Source organism: Nematolebias whitei, chromosome 5 (assembly GCF_014905685.2).
Source record: "Nematolebias whitei isolate Nwh7 chromosome 5, NemWhi1, whole genome shotgun sequence".
Lineage (NCBI taxonomy): Eukaryota > Metazoa > Chordata > Actinopteri > Cyprinodontiformes > Rivulidae > Nematolebias > Nematolebias whitei.
Genome location: NC_056502.1, coordinates 16,718,536 through 16,737,169, shown reverse-complemented (window position 1 = coordinate 16,737,169; position 18,634 = coordinate 16,718,536). Strand labels below are relative to the sequence as shown.

Below are 18,634 nucleotides of genomic sequence, written 5' to 3'. Positions count from 1 at the left end.
ATGGTACAAAAGTCACATACACAGATCAGTGCTTCTTGTTCGGGGACCCTCACTATGTGGACTTTAATCCTCGAGTCACACTTTTTTTTTTTACTTTTTATTTTGTCTGATTTTTAGGTTTCAGGCAAAGGATGTAATTTTCCACATCCCCTTTTTATATTCTACACTTCAGTAAATATTTGCCTGCTCGCATGAACTTGAATTGCAGCTCATTTCTTGAGTGTCAGTGAGTTTTTCTTTTGACATTTTTTCTTCTGAGTTTTGTATGTGGTACAAGAAAACACAAACTGAGCTAAACTTTAATATTTAGAGCTGCCCCGTTCCTGTTTTCACTTTAAAGCCTCAGAGAGGAGCGTGAGGTTTACGGCCGGGTCTCCCCGTGTTTGCTCTGAAGTGAGGCCAGGGGTCGTCAGTGGGGTCATCTGGCTGTGTCAGCTGTAAACCTCTCCTACATGTCTAGTAAGATATGATGCTTGCTGTTCCGGATGATTCAACAGGTAAGAGCAGAATCTGGACCTCCCAGAATCAGCTAGATCAACCACAGGAGAAATTAAATTACTGGTTGATTTTTGATTCATAGTGAATATTAAAGGAGTCAGAGTTGCCAGGTTCTTCTCAAAATCTTTTCCATTAATGATTACAGTGTGCCGTTGTTCAAGGTCTTTCTTTCTAAATTTTGTTCAGGAGCACACAAATCTACTATTCTGTCATTTGAAAGTGTTTTTCAAGCTTGAATTAGTGATTTCTTAATAGTGTATCACTAAAACTGACATACTTAAAGTTTTAAACCTCAGTAGAATATAAGAAAGCATGCTTAGATACGGCGGCACAGTTGGTTAGAGCTGTTGCCTCTCCGCAAAAAGGTCGCCAGATCAAATCCTGGCTGGGGGCCTCTCTGGGTGGAGTTTGCATGTTCTCTCTGTGCATGTGTGGGTTTTCTCCGAGTACTCCTGTTTCCTCCCACAGAACAAAAACATGCATGTTAAACTGATTGGTAACTCTAAATTGTCCCTAGGTGTGAGTGAGAGAGTGCATTTGTTGGCTTGTGTGTCCCTGTTAACTTGTCACCTGTCCAGGGTGTCCCCACCTCTACACATTGACTGCTGGAAATGGGCACCAGTGCCCCAAAAAGGAAAAAGTGTGTAAGGATGGATGGGTGGATGTTTACCTAAAACCCAGTAAAATAATAAAATAAAATAAAATAAAAACTCTGAACAGTAATACTTTTTTGTTTTTGTTTAGTATTCACAGTATGCCCTTTTATGTTGTGATTTTTTTAAACGCTGACCTCATGAAAGACCAAATGGTCCGAATCTTCCCAGTGTGGGCGGAGCTTCCTCTACAGTTTAACAACCTTAAGACCGCCCATTTCTTCCATAGACACCCATTGTAGCTAGCTGCTATCCGTTAGCATTAGCAACAAGCTAGTTTTAACCCCGCGCCCGACGGGATGGAAAACAATGAGAGGTAAGCAGGTTTACAGATATTAGATTAGGCTTTTTGGGGAACGTGCGTTGTTTCTTTAAAAGCCACCCTGAACGATGAATGTGCGTTTACTTTGCAGCTACTTGCATCATTCATTCTGCCGTGTTTTCTTCTCATGCTAGGCTAACCAGCTAGCATGCTACTCTAGTTCGTCTTCTTGTGGTAGAATCTGAACAAAAGCATCAATGATGTTACGGCGTGTTATATTACCTAAAATAAGTCCCCTGGTACTAAATTCTATCTAATTTTGTTCAATGAGTTATCTTCAATTTGATGATGCATCTTCCGTTTTATTAGATGTCAATCAGAACATTTCTGTTCGTCTCATTTGTCCAAAAAATGAGTTTATGTTAAGACGAAACGTTTCAACAAGTTTTAATTTTTATTAATATTATTGTTATTATTTTAATATGTCCGGAGGACCTGACTTAACTTTGCTAGATTCTTCTACCTGGATTATTGAGTATGCATCAGGATAATGTGAGTTTATTATTGTTTTCTTGGGGCTGCATCTTCTCCCTCTGTGTGAAAGGTTTGTAAACAAAGCCGTCATTCCTAGCCTGGCTGTGGTTTGCACACCTGGGTCAGCCCGATGATTATACTGGGATTAATTGCAGATTTAAAATTTAAATAGTCTAATTACTTTGCGTGCATTTGTCCCATTTTCACTACAGAAGTTGATGAACTCTGTTATAAATGTCTCTACAAGCTTCCACTGTATGCCCACTCAGCTGTGCTACATCCCAGGGGTCTGCAACCTGCGGCTCTTTCAAGCTTTGATCAAAACTAACTTTAAACTTCATTTTATTGGTTCTTATAACAACAAAAAGAGCAAGTTTTAGCAGTTTTTCCTGTCATTTCCTTTGTGAATATGTGAATACTGCAACTAATAGAAGAAGTAAACTTTATTTATTCCAAGTAGGGTACTTAATTTTTCCACAATTAAAATAATTTACCTAGACGTGCATAGTTCATTGTTATATTTTTTATTGGGACATAACATATTATTTTTCCTTTTTTACAAGAATATTGTCTTTTTTTTGTCGTAAAATGTAAAAATATCAACAAATCATAAGATATTTTCAGCTTTACAATGGCCAGAAAACTACCCTACCCAACTACCCTACTGGTCAGAAAATTGTCCTCCAACAAACTTAAAGTGGTCTGTGGGCCACCAGTTGAGAATCACAGTTGTAGCAGGTTTTGTGGCTCTGGACACGTTTAATTTAGTGAACAAAGGGGCAGAAACGGCTGTTTTGATTGTAAAGGTTGCAGACCCCTGCTATATCCCTTTTTTACTTTAGTCTTTATTTTATGTGGATGTAATGATTTTGTATTATTGACTCATACCAACAGCTTTTCTTTACCACTAGGTAATGTGCAAATACAGTAAAACCAATCCAAAATACACAATAAAATCCTATGAAAAACACATTTAGCTCTTAAAATTACTGTTTAAACACTGCTCAGGTATGAATTTGTACATTATTTGCTACTTTGAAACAGCAAGTGTGTCCATTGATTTTCTTGTAGTTTCTGGTAGCCTTGGGGCCAACATGTTGCATTTTGCTGTAATACAGTACCGGTATATGACAGGAAATCATTGAGTTTTGTTCTGAGTTGTGACGCTCTTTAAATTCATTTTTCAGGATGGAGGTTGACGGCTGGGACTCCAGTCTGGAGGAAGAACTGGGTGTTTCCTTGGATGACCTGAAGAAGTTGATTGAAGAAGCAGTGGAGCAGAGTGAGATCGTGCAAAAGAAAAAAGCTCAGTTGAAAGACCTTAAGCAATGGGTCGAGCAGAAAGAGGAGGAGGAGGCAAAGACAGAAAGGCTTCTCAACGATGCAAACGAGTGAGGAGAATTTGTTTTTATTTGTTAGGTGTGTGAGTCTTTACAGCTGTCTGATACATGTTTTATCTCTCACTCTTCTTCAGTTCTATATTGGAGTGCGAGATGCTGGTGAGGGCAGCTTACGAAAAGAACGGACTTGTCTACCGCGAAAGCAGCTCGGAAGATGAAGGCGGCGGAACAAACAGACGGACCTCTGAAGTGATTGAGATAGACGACGATGACGACGATGATGTCATTGCTGTTGGTTGTTGTAAGTTTGTTTCGTAGAGAGATGTGCTTCAGTGCACCAAAAATATTGATGTCATTATTCATTTGGCTCTTCTGTTCTGCGCATCAGTGGTTCCTCCAAAGAAAATTTTAACTCCTTCCAAAGATCCTGGGGTGAGTTCAACTAAAAAGTTAATTTTTTCTTTTTTAGCTTCTGTGATAAATGTCCGATGACCAATTTTGTATAGTGAATTATTTTTGGTTTTGATTTTGGTATCTACAGTAATTGCATAACTGCACTACTGGGAAATAGTTCAGTTTTTTGTTGTTGTGTATTTTTTTAATATACTGGTATTGGCTTCTAAGCAGCAAGGTTTTCTTGTAATCATTAAAAGTTGTCTTCATCAAATGTTTCCAGGTTTTCTGAAGATCTGTCAGAGTTTTCCTTTTGACTTCGGCTGCTTTTTCACTCATTTTCAGCCCAGTACCTAACCAAAGGAAAAAATAACAACATAGTAATTTTCGTTCAATCAGCTACAATTGTAATAAGTGTCTGCATCATGCACCCTAGATAACATGCAAGATAAATACTTGGCACATTTAGTTACAGGCAGTATTCTTAAAACAAGTGTTTGATAGCTTTCATTTAATTTAAAAACTGTGAAACACATTAATCTGCTTCTGCTTTTTAAAATTCTGCTTCCTGTTTGTTTTTATTACCAGTTAAAAGAAGCTTCTGCAGTTTTACAGAAAACCTCCCAGCAGGTGAACAAGTTGGCCCTAATGGTGAACAAGCCTTCACCAGGAGCTCAGCTGCTCCGCTCTTCAGCGCAGCCTTCAGCTCAGTCCGGTGAGCATGTATGATGGTCTTTGTATCAAATCTTGTGTGGAAGCATCATTGATATTAATTTATTTGTTGTATCTTTCAGGGATTCAGAGTTCAGCACCAACAGTATTTGTATCACAGGCTCCATCTCAGGCCATGACCCAGCCAAATCCGAACCTAAAAGAAGATGAACTAAAAGTTGGGATGACCATTCTGGGGAAAAAACGCACCAAAACGTGGCACAGAGGCACCCTCGTTGCTATCAACACTATTGGTATGTCTTCTTCAGGTTTCTTTTGAGAGGCTGGGTTTTTCCTCAACGTACTATGTTTTGATTCTTTTTATTTTATGCAGGAAATAGTACATTTAAATATAAAGTGAGGTTTGATAAAGGCAAGAGTTTGCTGTCTGGGAACCACGTGGCTTTTGAATATAACCCGACTCTGGAGAGCCTGTTTGTCGGGGCCCGTGTTGTCGCTAAGTACAAAGATGGAAACCTAGTGTGGCTCTACGCGGGAATTGTAGCAGAGATGCCCAACAACAAGAACCGCATGAGGCGAGTCAATAAAAATCTGACGAGATGGAGAGGTGTTGATTTGTGAGGGCTCACTAATGTCCTTTCTTTGTGTTTCAGGTTTTTGATCTTTTTTGATGATGGCTATGCTTCTTATGTGATACTGCCTGAACTTTACCCAGTTTGCAGACCACGTAGGAGCCCTTTTCTAATGTCCTTTTTAAATATTAAAAACCAACTTTAGGCTGAGAGTTTAATAAAGATAGCATTTGTTTTTATAGTAAAACGTACTTGGGAAGACATAGAGGACGCATCCTGTCGAGACTTCATCGAGGAGTACATTTCCGCCTATCCCAGCAGGCCGATGGTGCTCCTGAAGGTCGGCCAGATAATCAAGACGGAGTGGGAGGGAACGTGGTGGAAGAGCCGAGTGGAGGAGGTGGACGGCAGCTTGGTCAAAATTCTCTTTTTGGTACGAACATACCAAACACTAATATCAACAACTAAAAAACTCAGATAGAAAATATTAAATGCATTTTGTGGGGGAAAATCCCCTAAAGCTTTAAAACAAAGCATAATATAAACTTTTATCTCTAACTTGACAATAGAAAGTGACAGTAATTATTGTAAAATCAAACAAAAATAGTTTGCAAATGAAACAACATTAAAATGTATTTTGGTAAAAACAAATTTGTTTATCATTACTTTGGTAATAAAACTTGATGAAGTCCAATTGATAACCAATAACCAGATGTGGCAGCTGTAATAAACCTCTCACTGTCTGCAGTATTCTTCTTGGTGAATAAATGTATTCATTAACAAGAATTTAAGATAATTTACTCCAGTATTTTTGAATTCTTTGTGTTGTTCTGTCAAGCAGGAAGACAAAAGGAGTGAATGGATTTACAGAGGATCCACCAGATTGGAGCCCATGTTTAATCTGAAAATGACTTCCGCAACCACCCATGAGAAGAAGCTGGCCGGCCACCAAAGGACAAGACCAAACATGGGTAATGCAACACGTTTATGTTGAAAAATAATCCATACAAGAGAAAAAGCAGAAGCAGACAAATTTTTGTTGGTGTCCTAATAGCTCTTTAAACTCATTACACTTTATTTATTATGAAAAGGGATTCAGCCAGAAGCAAATGGCTAATGTATATCTGCATGCCTTTAGTATTTGATAAAGTAAAAAAGATAAGATTTGTTGTTTATTTGACAAAGATATGGTACAGTATGGACAGGTGGTACCCTTAAAAGAATTATTCATTCTTGCATTATTATTATGTGTTAGTATCACAGACGCCTTCATGCTTTTTATTGCACCACACTGAACATAGACCATCAAAAACGAAGGTCTGAGGAGCTCAGAAAGAAGATTATAGGTATTCATGTTGAAGATAAAGGCTTTGAGACCTTCAACCAAGCAACTTTATGTTCCTCTGACCACAATTGTAAATATTATTAAAAATTACAAGACCTTTGGGGCTGTAGCCAACAATCCCAGTACATGCGTTCAAGCGGAAGTGCAACCTCAGGTTGATCAAACAAATAGTGAGGATGGCAGAATTAGAAACTAAGAAACCATCCAAAACCATTCAAACTGAACTCTTAAGGTCACGGTCCATCACTGTCTCATTGTACCATCTGTCTTTTTCTGAATCACATTGGGCTCTATGAAAGAAGACCCAGGAAAACTCCCCTATTGACAGAAAAACACAAAAAAAAGTCAAATTGGAATTCATGTTGAAAAGCCCCAAAGTTCCTGGGAGATTATCTTTTAAACTGAGCCAAAACTACCGTAGAAGTTTCTGGTCAGTCACATGAGCTCTTTGTTGACGGACGAGAAAAGAAAGCTGTCAAAGAAAACATCATACTTACAGTGAAACACGAAGACGGTTCTGTTTTGTTTTGGAGATGCCTAGCTGCTTCTGGCACAAGGGAATCTTGAATTTGTGCAGGGCACAATGAAATCTCAAGACTACCAAGATGTCCTGGAGCAAAAGGTTCAGTCTAGGTTGCAGGTCCAGTCTAGGTCCTTCAACAGGATAATGACCCAAAACATACAGCTACAAGCACTCGTGGATGTCTAAGAAAAAAAAAATCATTGGACTGTTTTTAAATTGCTCTTCATGAGCCCAGTTCCTAATTCTATTAAACATCTATGAATTTCTGAAAACCAGTGTTTAAACTGGAGTCGGTTTAGGCAGTGTGCTTGTGAAGACTGGGCCAAACTGTTTGTTGGAAAATGCAGACGTTTAATTGTGAAGTACAGAGATTGCTGCAAAAAGGGCTGCTACAAAATATTAATTATTAAGGTCCTGATGCATGCTCAATAATCCAGGTAGAACAATCTAGCAAGGTTAAGTCTGGTCCTCTGACTTAAGACAAGAATCTGATAAGAATCCGTCCAGAGGACCTGACTTAACCTTGTTAGATTAATTATTAAGCTCGTCTTGAGCATCCTTTTGTTCGTGTAGCTAATTTGGCTGATCTTTGCTAACGTGTGCTGATTGAGCTTCACAGAATGATAGTGTAGATTACCTTGCTGGATTTCTCAGTGAAACTGGACTGAAAACGATCGGTTATGAAAAGACAGCAAACGAGCTTTGAATTTTCATCATGACCTGACTGGCAGCATTTGGCACAGCTCACTGCTGCCTTATTGTCCCTGATGGGTTTTCCGCATCAAGAAACACTTGTTTTTTGTTGTTGGTTTTTGCAGCACCTCTGGGAAAATCACTCAGAGCTGTTTGATTTATTATTAGTTTTGTTGATGTTGCTTTCACAGCTTTATTGTTCACTGTCAGCCTAGCCTTAATTTTGGGTCACTTGGTGCAAAGTTTCACATCGGTGTGTTGGCAGGTGAAAGCAGGTTTTTAGAGAAACTGTCAGTACTTTGTCATTCTATATATTTGCTGTGGTTCTTTGCTTTTATTACTGCTGCTGAGGCCTGATTGTAAGAGTCCAAAATCTATTTCTAATGAGGTCAAGCCTCAAGTTTAAAATATGCAAATTTAGAACTACTAGAAAAAACTTTTTTGTATCAGTGAGTGGAGTCAAACTGTGGAATAATTTGAATATTGAACTTAAACAATGTCCAAACATAAAACTGTTCAAATTATCATATAAACATATGATTATTGTTGGTAATAATATATAATATTATTATTCAATTATTGTTGAGGTTTTTGTTATTTGTTATTGATGCTTTTTTTGGTGAAGTTAAAGGAATAATAATTGTTCATCTGCTATAGTTAACTTAAATAGATACTATATTGATGGGATAAATATGGAATTAGTTGTTATACTGTATGTATGGATTATACATGTAATGAATGTAAGATTATGTACGTGGTTAAGGAGTGGGAATTTTGATAAGTTTATACTTCTACCCACTCCCTTGAATATGTAAAACAAAAAGTTTTGAGGTTTTTTTTTTTTTTTTTTTTACATATTCAAAAAATAAACTAAACTAAAAACAAACAAAAAAAGCCTTAGATTCTGAAGAGAGGTTAGATTTGAAGATCTCAAGTAAACCATCAAATCACACTTTCAATATTTTTTTTGTTTGTTTGTTTTAAATTAGACACTCCCTTTAAATTTTTTTCACTGTTTTGTTTATCTCCAGGAGCATTGAGGAGTAAAGGCCCAGTAGTTCAGTACACTGGTGTTGAGCATGTTGGAGCATCTCCTGGCCAGGCGCCGCAGGCATCACCCAGTCAGCCTTCGACAGCGCCACAGTCCCAGCAGCCCCTTCAACTCCAGCAGCCTCCTGTGCCCCAGCAGCTTCCTGTGCCTCAGCAGCCTCCTGTTCCCCAGCAGCCTCCTGTGCCCCAGCAGCCCCCTCTGCCCCAGCAAACCTCTCAAACCCTGCTTATCGTTCAGCCACAGCAAACTCCTCAGCCCACTCAAACCACACATCTTCAATATATTCAGTAAGTACACTTACCATAATAAACATTGTGCAAACACCACTGATGTCACTTTGTTTAAAAGGCATACACTTTACTAAAGGGCCAAAGTATTAGTCCTATGGGTAAAAGTTTTAAACTCTTATTCAACTAAAAAATCATGAATATCTTGAAAATGCCTTTTAGCCTACTTTGGTGTCCTTTGTTATCCACTGTCACGGAGCCAAGGGAGGACAACAAATACCTTTCGGAAGAAAACTCCTCCATTTGTCCAGTTCTTCTTGTGAGCTAGATGACTTGAAAAGTACCAACTTCCATTTTGGTGCATGGCTGCATCTAAAAAAAATGTTTCCATCGAAAGTTGGGTTGCCACGTCAAAATTCTAGATGGCCACTGCCATAAATATACATACAGTATGACCGCCCAGCCTGCTGCCAGTTTTTACCTCTTTGCTTCTGTCTTTAAGGAATAAGCATCAGATGGCAAAGAAGAGCACTTCTCCATTTGTCCCTGGGGTGGGAGGAACACATGCTTCTAAAATATTGCTGTCTTCATCAAGTTCTGCCATCTTCTCAGGGTGAGTTCACAACTTTGTCCAACACTCGTTCCAAAATGTATTTGGGTCACTGTGTCATCCACGTCCACCTTCTCACTTCCTGTTCTTGCATTCAGGTTTCTGTTGCAGCTCTTGTCTTTTGCAGCTCTGTCTGAAGACCATCCATTCATTTTCTTCCGCTTATCTGGGGTCGGGTCGCGGGGGTAGCAGCTTAAGTAGGGAGGCCCAGACTTCCCTCTCCCCAGCCACTTGGGCCAACTCCTCCGGGGGAATCCTGAGATGTTCCCAGGCCAGCTGAGAAACAGTCCCTCCAGCATGTCCTGGGTCTTCCTCTGGGTCTCCTCCTGGTGGGACGTGTCCAGAACACCTCACCAGGGAGGCGTCCAGGAGGCATCCTAACCAGATGCCCGAGCCACCTCAACTGGCTCCTCGCAACGTGAAGAAGCAGCGGCTCTACTCTGAGTCCCTCCCGGATGATCGAACTTCTCACCCTATCTCTAAGGGAGAGTCCAGACACCCTGCGGAGAAAACTCATTTTGGCCGCTTGTATCCGAGATCTTGTTCTTTCAGTCACAACCCAAAGCTCATGGCCATAGACGAGGGTAGGAATGTAGATCGATCGGTAAATTGAGAGCTTCGCCTTTTGACTCAGCTCTCTCTTCACCACAACAGACCGGTACAGCGCCCGCTTCACTGCAGACGCTACACCTGTCCGCCTATCGATCTCGCGTTCCATTTTTCTCTCATTCGTGAACAAGACCCCAAGATACTTAAACTTCTCCGCTTGGGGCAGGACCTCCTCCCTGACCCGGAGAGGGCACGCTACCCTTTTCCGGCTCAAGAACATGGCCTCGGATTTGGAGGAACTGATCTTCATCCCGGCTGTGTCGCACTCGGTTGTGAACCGCTCTAGCTAAGGCTGTAGATCACGACCTGATGAAGCCAATAGGAGCACATCATCTGCAAAAAGCAGAGATGCAATCCTAAGGCCACCAAAACGGATCCCCTCAACACCTTGGCTGCGCCTAGAAATTCTGTCCATAAAAGTTATGAATAGAATCGGTGACAAAGGGCAACTTTGGCGGAGTCCAACTCTCATCGGGAACGAGCCCGACTTACTGCCGGCGATGTGGACCAGGCTCTGACACCGGTCATACAGGGACCTAACAGCCCGTATCAAAGGGCCCGGTACCCCATACTCCCAGAGTACCTCCACAGGGTTCCTCAAGGGACGCGGTCGAACGCCTTCTCCAAGTCCACAAAGCACATGTAAACTGGTTGGGCAACTCCCACGCACCCTACAGGACCTGCTGAGAGTGTAGAGCTGGTCCAGTGTTCCACGACCAGGACGAAAACTGCACTGCTCTTCCTGACCAAGTCTCTGGAACGAGTTACCTCTGCTTGTCAGACAGGCCCCCTCCCTCTCGGTTTTCAAGTCCCGTTTAAAAACTCACTACTATTCAATAGCTTTCAACATAAGATGATCTGTGTTTTGATCCTGTATGCTCCACACTGGTTTGTCGTCATTATCTGCATCGTTTTTTGTCTATATTCTGATTTACCTCATTTTGTATTTTGCTTTGTGTTACCTGTTGTTTTGTCTGTACAGCACTTTGGTTGGCCTTGTTGCTGTTTTAAGTGCTTTATAAATAAAGTGGTATGGTATGGTATGAATCCCAGGTTCGACTATCTGACGGACCCTCCTCTCCAGAACTCCCAAATAGACCTTACCAGGGAGGCTTAAGAGCGTGATCCCCCTCTAGTTGGAACACACTCTACGGTCCCCCTTTTGGAATAGGGGGACCTTCACCCCGGTCTGCCAATCCAGGGGAACTTCCCCCAATGTCCACACAATATTGCAGAGTCATGTAAGCCAACACAACCCCACAACATCCAGAGCTTTAAGGAACTCCGGGCGAATCTCATCCACCCCTGGGGCCCTGCCACTGAGGAGCTTTTTAACCACCTTGGTGACCTCAGCACCAGAGATTGGAGGGCCCGACCCAGAGTCCCCAGGCTCCGCTTCCTCAGTGGAAGACGTGCCGGTGGTACTGAGGAGGTCTTCAAAGTATTCCGCCCAATGACCCACGGCATCCCGAGTTGAGGCCAGCAGCACACCACCTCCACTATAAACAGTGTTGGTGGTGTACCGCTTCCCCCCCGAGACGCCGGATGGTGGACCAGAATCGCCTCAAAGCTGTGCGGAAGTCATTCTCCATGGCCTCTCCGAACTCCTACCATGCCCGAGTTTTTGCCTCAGCGACCATCCGAGTCGCGTGTCGCTTGGACTGCCGGTACCCATCAGCTGCTTCCAGGGTCCCACAGGCCAAAAAGGCCTGATAGGACTCCTTCTTCAGCCTGACATCATCCCTCACCGCCGGTGTCCACCACCAGGTTCGAAGGTTGCCGCCGCGACACGCATCAACAACCTTGCGACCGCAGCTCCGGTAAGCCACCTCGACAATAGAGGCACGGAACATGGCCCACTCGGACTCAATGTCCCCTACCTCCCCCGGAACATGTTCGAAGTTCTCCTGGAGGTGGGAGTTAAAGCTCCGTCTCACAGGAGACTCTGCCAGACGTTCCCAGCAAACCCTCACAATACGTTTGGGCCTGCCAGGTCTGACCAGCATCCTCCCCCACCATCGGCGCCAACTCACCACCAGGTAGTGATCAGTGGACAGCTCCGCCCCTCTCTTGTCTGAAGACCTTGGAGAGTAATTCATGGCACAATAAATAAAGTTCACTGGGTGTCCTAATAGTGTTTTAAAATATAGTTTGAATGTTACATGAACATTTCCACAATATATTTCATATAAATGTGCTTTTTATAGTAGGCTCTAATTTTTTTTAGTTTGAAAGAAAACTTGGTTTAATAGATTTAGAAACGTAAGTTTTGATTTGTAGTTAAAAAAAAAAAAAAACTTTGTCCCCTGCTGATAAACTTCTACTTCTAATTTATTTCAAATGCAAACTCCAGGGAAATTTTAAGCTCTATATAATCAGAAAACTACGGTCGTGTTATTATTTTATATTTTCCACAGCATTCCTGTTTTTAAAATGGAGACTACATGACTTATTGATTCTGTCTGCTACTGGTGAAGCTAATAGAATAGCTCTTTCCAGTTTACAAGAGAAAATGGTCATGTTGTTTTTTTTGTCTTTAATTCACAGTGGAAAAATATTGATTACTACAACTGCTCCCACATCCTCCTCCACGCCTTCGTACCAGAGACAGCAACCCACTGTGATTGCTCCCCATCCCCCTGTGACACATGCAATGGTCACCATTCCCCAACATCCCTCCTACAGAGCCCCAACGGACAGAATCTTCTACCTGGCACACACATGTCAGCCTACATGTCTGAACCGCGTTCGACCAGTCAAACAAGACATGCACCTAGGAAAGAACCCCCTCCTCACTCCTCTGCTGTATGATTTCAGACGCATGACGAGTCGACGCAAAGTCAACCGCAAAGTAAACATAAACCGCAACACCACACAGGACCATAAAACGTTAAAATATATTACCTGCCTAATTAAATTTGTGTTTTAATAACCTTTTCCCTTCATGTCCTCTCCTCAGGTTTCTTTCCATGTGACCTACAAGGCTCCATGCGGACTTTGCCTTCGCAACATGTCAGAGATACAGAATTACCTCTTCCAGTCTCGCTGTGACTTTATATTCTTAGAGATGTTCTGTCTAGACCCCTATGTGCTCGTGGATCGACCCTTCCAGCCACAAAGACCCTTCTATTACATTCCAGACATCACCAGTGGAAAGGAGGACATCGCTCTCTCCTGTGTCAACGAGATTGATACCACCCCACCTCCTAAAGTAGCCTACAGTAAGATCTACATTGATTTGCTTTGGGTTTGTCCAGAGATGAGCCTGCACGGTTGTTCACGTTCACATTTTAGATCAAGTTGGATCATGGAAATATAAATGGGAACAATTTTTACAGTTAATTTATGCCGAAAACTATATTAATCCTAAACAGCGTTAAGGGCTCAGTTGGTAGAGCTGCCGCCTCTCAGCGAGAAGGTCGCCGGCTCGAATCCCTGTCGAGGACCTTTCTGGGTGGAGTTTGCATGTTCTCTCTGTGCATGCGTGGGTTTTCTCCGGGTACTCCGGTTTCCTCCCACAGACCAAAAACATGCATGTTAGGCTGATTGGTAACTCTAAATTGTCCCTAGGTGTGAGTGAGTGAGTGAGAGTGGAGACCTGTCCAGGGTGTCTCACCTCCTCTGGGCACCAGTAACCCATGTGACCTGGAAAGATAAAACAGGTAAAGTTAATGGATGGATGGATTAAACAGCATCAAAAATGTCTCAGCTTGTAAATAATATATGTTTTTTATTTTATTTGGATCTCAGAGATGGTTTTCTTTGTGGCAGCACCAACAACCTAATTATTCAGAACAGCTGATTAGTTTAGGTGAATTATCACTTATTGCTCACAAACTGTTTTAGTCTACCAGTGCACTTATTAAACCTTGAGAAGTACAAAACATTTGAGAAGTCGTTCACAAACTTTATACTCAAAGGTTCAAATCAGATTTCAAACAAGCGGTTCTCTGATGTCCCCCATCACTGAAAGATTTGAATAGTGAATGTTTGTAGTTTTCGAGATGAGTGTTCTGAAGTGGAATTTAACGGACAATGCATTAATGTTTTGGTGCAAGATATTCAAGCTGGTAGGAGCTGAACTGTGTATAAGAACAGAAGTCATTTTATTATGCATTTATGTTCTGGGGTGGTGCAGAGTGACGGATGCTGGTGAGCGCAGGGAGTAACTGCAATTTTATCCACCACCAGGTTCAATGGCAGAACTAAGGGGGTGGCCATTGGTGGCCTTGGCCACCATAGATTAATTTTCAGCAACTGCACTACAATCATTTGAGGAAACTATACTTTTCAGCAATATAAAAACTAGAAAGCATAGTTTCCTCAAATGATGGGGGTGGTCAGTTTATGGCCCATTGCTTATTTTTCAAGTTATCCAGCTCACAAGGTTTACAAATTATGGTGGCAGCCATCTTGGATTTTGACCTGGCAATGCAATTTTTGAAAGGAACCTTTCTTACACGTAGATGCACCCACACACCAAAAAGGAAGTCAGTACCTCACTTATTTTTCACGTTATCACGCTCACAACACATGCACATGCACAGACGGACAGACTATTTAACTCTATTCATTACTCTGTCACATCAAAATGATTGAGGTAAAAGTACACATGACCATTAAATCTTTGCACTACAGATGTTGTCAGGCAGCGTAACTGATTTAAATCTTCCTTTGTCAAGCAACTGTGATGTGAGTGTTTTCTTTATTTTTTTTCATTTACCCTTTATTTATACAGGTAGTCTCATAGTAGTTTTAACTCGTTTATTGCTGATAATGCACTCAGAGATGTGCTGAGGGCAAAATAAATGCATTTTTCTACAACTACTAAAACTCAGTTTTCCAAGCCCACATTTCTTTGTTGCACATTTGGATAAGTTTATGGTGACCTGACCTTAGACCTTACTCTCTGCCGCATTCGTTTCTGATAATGACACAGATGAGACTAAAGCTGCAACCAGCTTTGCAGTTAGGAAAACAAACTCAGCTTGTGACTTGAAGAGACATAGCATTTAGTGTCGTTACTGTAGCCTAAACTGTATATTTACTGCTAGAAATTCAACCGTTTACAGGTAATTTTCCTCAGTTGTTCTCTGGTTCTCACACGTGGCATACCTGTGCTCTCTCTCTCTGTCTCAGTAAACATTGCTTCATTGCGTCGTACAAATGCATTTCAGTGAAACCAATGAAACATTTGAGCTGGGTTCAGATTGGCACTCCAATTTGATCTGGTTCAGACAAGCGTCTGGACTTTGAGAATGGCTGCAAAAGAGCATGTGGCCACTCAGAGACTGACAGATCCTCTTCTCTCTTCAAGGTAAAGAGCGTATTCCTGAAGATGGCGTATTTATTAACACCAGTGCAGATTACCTGGTTGGGTGTGATTGCACAGACGGCTGTCAAGACAAGTTAGTGCAGCTGCTCCTTCGTACAGCTTCATTTTTACTTTTTATTTTTCATTTGTTAGCCATAGCTAATCTCCTGAAGATGTGTCATGAGATCTTAGTATCTTCTTGTCTTAATTACAGGTCCAAATGTTTCTGCCACCAGCTGACCCTGCAGGCTACAGCTTGTACACCCGGAGGACAGGTCAACACTAACGCAGGATATTTGTACAAACGATTAGAGGAGTGCTTGCCAACAGGGTCAGCATCTTTTACTTGTTTTAAAAAGGCTAACATTCTCATGTTCTATAGACTTATTAACTCTTATCTTGTCATTCCCTTGTTCTTTCTGGTTCTCTCTCAGGATCTACGAGTGTAATAAAAGGTGCAAATGTTGTGTTCAGATGTGCACCAACCGGCTGGTGCAGCACGGCCTGCAGGTCCGCCTTCAGCTCTTTAAGACTCAGAACAAAGGCTGGGGCATCCGGTGTCTGGATGATATCGCTAAGGGCTCTTTTGTCTGCATTTATGCTGGTGAGAAACACACATTAAAAAAAGATGGTGGAAGTCAGACTCATGCAGACATCTTTATTAACAATTTTGTGTTTTCTCTTTCTTTTCTGCCACTTTAAAAGGTAAAATCTTGACTGATGACTTCGCTGACAAAGAAGGTCTAGAGATGGGTGATGAGTATTTTGCTAACCTGGACCACATAGAGAGTGTGGAGAACTTCAAGGAAGGCTACGAGAGCGAGGCTCACTGCTCAGACAGCGAGGGAAGCGGAGTGGATGTGTCCAGGATAAAAATCCAACCGTCTGCTTTAGTTTCGGGCACCAATGCGGGACGACATCCCAAAAAGGGTGAGCTGAACACTGTGAGGTTCTCTGCTGTGTTTGTCCTCGAGATAGAAGCTGACATTTTCATCCTGTTTTTTTTATTTTTTTTTTAATGAATTTTTCTTTGTCCCACAGTCAAAAGCTCGAGCTCTTCAAACCGCAGCAACGATGAAAAAGACTCGAAGAGTGACGAAAGCGACAGTTCAGACGACACGTTTGTGAAGGACAACTATTTCAACTCCAGTTCTGTGTGGAGGAGTTACACCACACGAGGTCAAGTCAAGGGCACCAAGGAAGGTAAACAACTTGTACGACTTACAGACGATTGTTCGAAGTTAACGGTTTATTTTGCTTAAAGATCACTTTTACTCCACTTCTAACTTCACATCTTCCCATCACCAGCCAAGCAATAATCCACCGTCCCATTACAAACTTGTTCAGTTTCCTTTAAAAGACAGTCAGTTCCTCTGTTATTGTGTAAGCTTATAGCTGAATTAGGGTGATTTCTGTGCTGTTTGTTCATACTACTTTCCCTCCTGCTTCAGGAAGTCAAGACAGTAAAGATGGAATGAGTGTTTCTGGAGGAGCAGCTGGTGAAAAGTCCCTGTCGATCCCAGAAGAGACGGGGAAAAGCAAAGTGGCTTCCTGGCTAACAAGCCAGGGGCTCAAGAAGGTGAGTAATAAAAAAAGAGCCAACGGATAAAGCAACAAGAACACATAGACTGAGGTTTTATTTTAAATGTAGGCCACGCAGAACATTTAGGTACATTACTGAGAAATAATGATGTAACGTATTTTTCGGACTATAAGGTGCACCGGCGCATTAAGCAAAACAAAATAGTCATACAAGTCAAACTTTATTCAACTCATTCACAATAACCACATAAAATCGGTTCGAGGTCAGTAAGCACAACCAGAATTAATACTTATGGGTCACTGTTGATAGTTGAAAAAAATTAAAGGATTTTAAGTGTGCCTTATAGTCTGAAAAATACGGTAATCCTTCATTTATCTTGGAAATACTTAATTACTTTTTAATCGAATAAACTGTAACGATTACTGTGATTTTTGCTTTATGACTGTAAAAATACGTAATTCTGTTCATTACTTTCCATGACAGGACTCTGAAGATAAGAAGTGTGTTGGAATTCCTCAAAATACACCAGTGTGGGTGTTTCTCAAATTTTAAACATTTGTCTCTGAAAACTGTAAGTCTGGATTAATGTCTAAGGACTGATTTAATATCTTTAATTATGCAGTCAAACGAAGAAGCAGGATGTGATGACTCTCTCTGACAGCGATGATGTCCAGACCATCAGCTCAGGATCTGAGGACAACAAGGAACGAGACAAACCCGCTCCAGGTAAACGTAAAAAGAAGTCGTCCCTGGTGATGATCCACATTTCCTGATTATTTACACTTTATTTCTCTCCTGAAGTTTCTGGCCCCACTGTGACCAAAAAGCAGGTGGCGGTGAAATCCACCCGAGGCATCGCCCTGAAGAACAGCCACAGCATGATGGTGAAGACAGGAACACCTGGAGGGGGGGCGGGACCGAGCAGCCAGGGGGCCAAACATGGACAGCAGGGGCAGCCTGGAGGAGGGGGAGAAAACGCTCCCAGGAACACTCGCCTGTTCTACGACGGCGAAGAATCCTGCTACATCATCGATGCCAAGCTGGAGGGAAACCTTGGGCGGTACCTCAACGTAAGATGTTAATCCCGTTCTGTGTTGCGTGAAAAACGTTTTATTTTGTCCTTCTCGGGTCATGATCTGTCGTTCTGTTTGTGTTACAGCACAGCTGCAGTCCTAACCTCTTTGTCCAGAACGTGTTTGTGGACACGCATGACCTGCGATTCCCCTGGGTGGCGTTCTTTGCCAGCAAGTAGGTTCAGTCGTTAAATATTTCAGTCAACCCTCTCCTATGAAAAAAGATAATTGTTTAGGTCCCCCCCTTCGGCCTCTGCACATTTGGATAAGTCCTTGGTGACCCTAGAGGGGCGGGCCCTCCTTACAGTTTATTTAAGTTCTTCACATACAAGAATGATCAGTGTTTATGACGTTTGTGTTTGTTTTTGTTACTCGCACCAAAGTCAGTATTTGTGTGAGAAAATCGAACGTTTATTTCCTGTTTTTATTAGAAAGGAGTTTGCTTTCAACAGATCAGGACATCTGTTGTTTAAACCAAGGGTTCTCAAACTTTTGGGGTTCAGGGACCCCTTACAGGGAAGAAGACCCCTCATAACTCTAATGTTTATAAAATAATTTTCTTTAATTTGTCTCTTTAATGCAAATGAGGGGACCCAAGTTTGAGAACTACTGATTTAAACGTCACATTTCTTTAGTCCCAGAAACCCATACATAAAATTTCATAAATTATATATATTTATTAAACCAAGATACAAACTTCCTATCTTTTTTTTTTTTTTTGG

The 18,634-nt window shown here is 41.7% G+C and overlaps 1 protein-coding gene across 1 annotated transcript in view; it reads left to right on the top strand.

Moving 5' to 3' along the window:
• The first annotated feature begins 1,382 nt into the window (after positions 1-1,382).
• setdb1b (SET domain bifurcated histone lysine methyltransferase 1b) overlaps positions 1,383-18,634 on the top strand; it is an 18,218-nt gene continuing 966 nt past the window's right edge. Inside the window, exons 1-24 of the mRNA XM_037676908.1 lie at positions 1,383-1,467; positions 3,135-3,338; positions 3,422-3,588; positions 3,676-3,719; positions 4,269-4,395; positions 4,475-4,645; positions 4,726-4,927; positions 5,006-5,079; positions 5,167-5,357; positions 5,766-5,895; positions 8,517-8,823; positions 9,266-9,376; positions 12,530-12,833; positions 12,942-13,203; positions 15,300-15,390; positions 15,511-15,627; positions 15,731-15,900; positions 16,002-16,226; positions 16,338-16,499; positions 16,748-16,875; positions 17,323-17,369; positions 17,462-17,565; positions 17,641-17,909; positions 17,999-18,087. Of these exons, the coding sequence (XP_037532836.1) occupies positions 1,451-1,467; positions 3,135-3,338; positions 3,422-3,588; positions 3,676-3,719; positions 4,269-4,395; positions 4,475-4,645; positions 4,726-4,927; positions 5,006-5,079; positions 5,167-5,357; positions 5,766-5,895; positions 8,517-8,823; positions 9,266-9,376; positions 12,530-12,833; positions 12,942-13,203; positions 15,300-15,390; positions 15,511-15,627; positions 15,731-15,900; positions 16,002-16,226; positions 16,338-16,499; positions 16,748-16,875; positions 17,323-17,369; positions 17,462-17,565; positions 17,641-17,909; positions 17,999-18,087 (3,713 nt within the window). The 5' untranslated portion in view covers positions 1,383-1,450. The remainder of the gene's footprint in view (positions 1,468-3,134; positions 3,339-3,421; positions 3,589-3,675; positions 3,720-4,268; positions 4,396-4,474; positions 4,646-4,725; positions 4,928-5,005; positions 5,080-5,166; positions 5,358-5,765; positions 5,896-8,516; positions 8,824-9,265; positions 9,377-12,529; positions 12,834-12,941; positions 13,204-15,299; positions 15,391-15,510; positions 15,628-15,730; positions 15,901-16,001; positions 16,227-16,337; positions 16,500-16,747; positions 16,876-17,322; positions 17,370-17,461; positions 17,566-17,640; positions 17,910-17,998; positions 18,088-18,634) is intronic.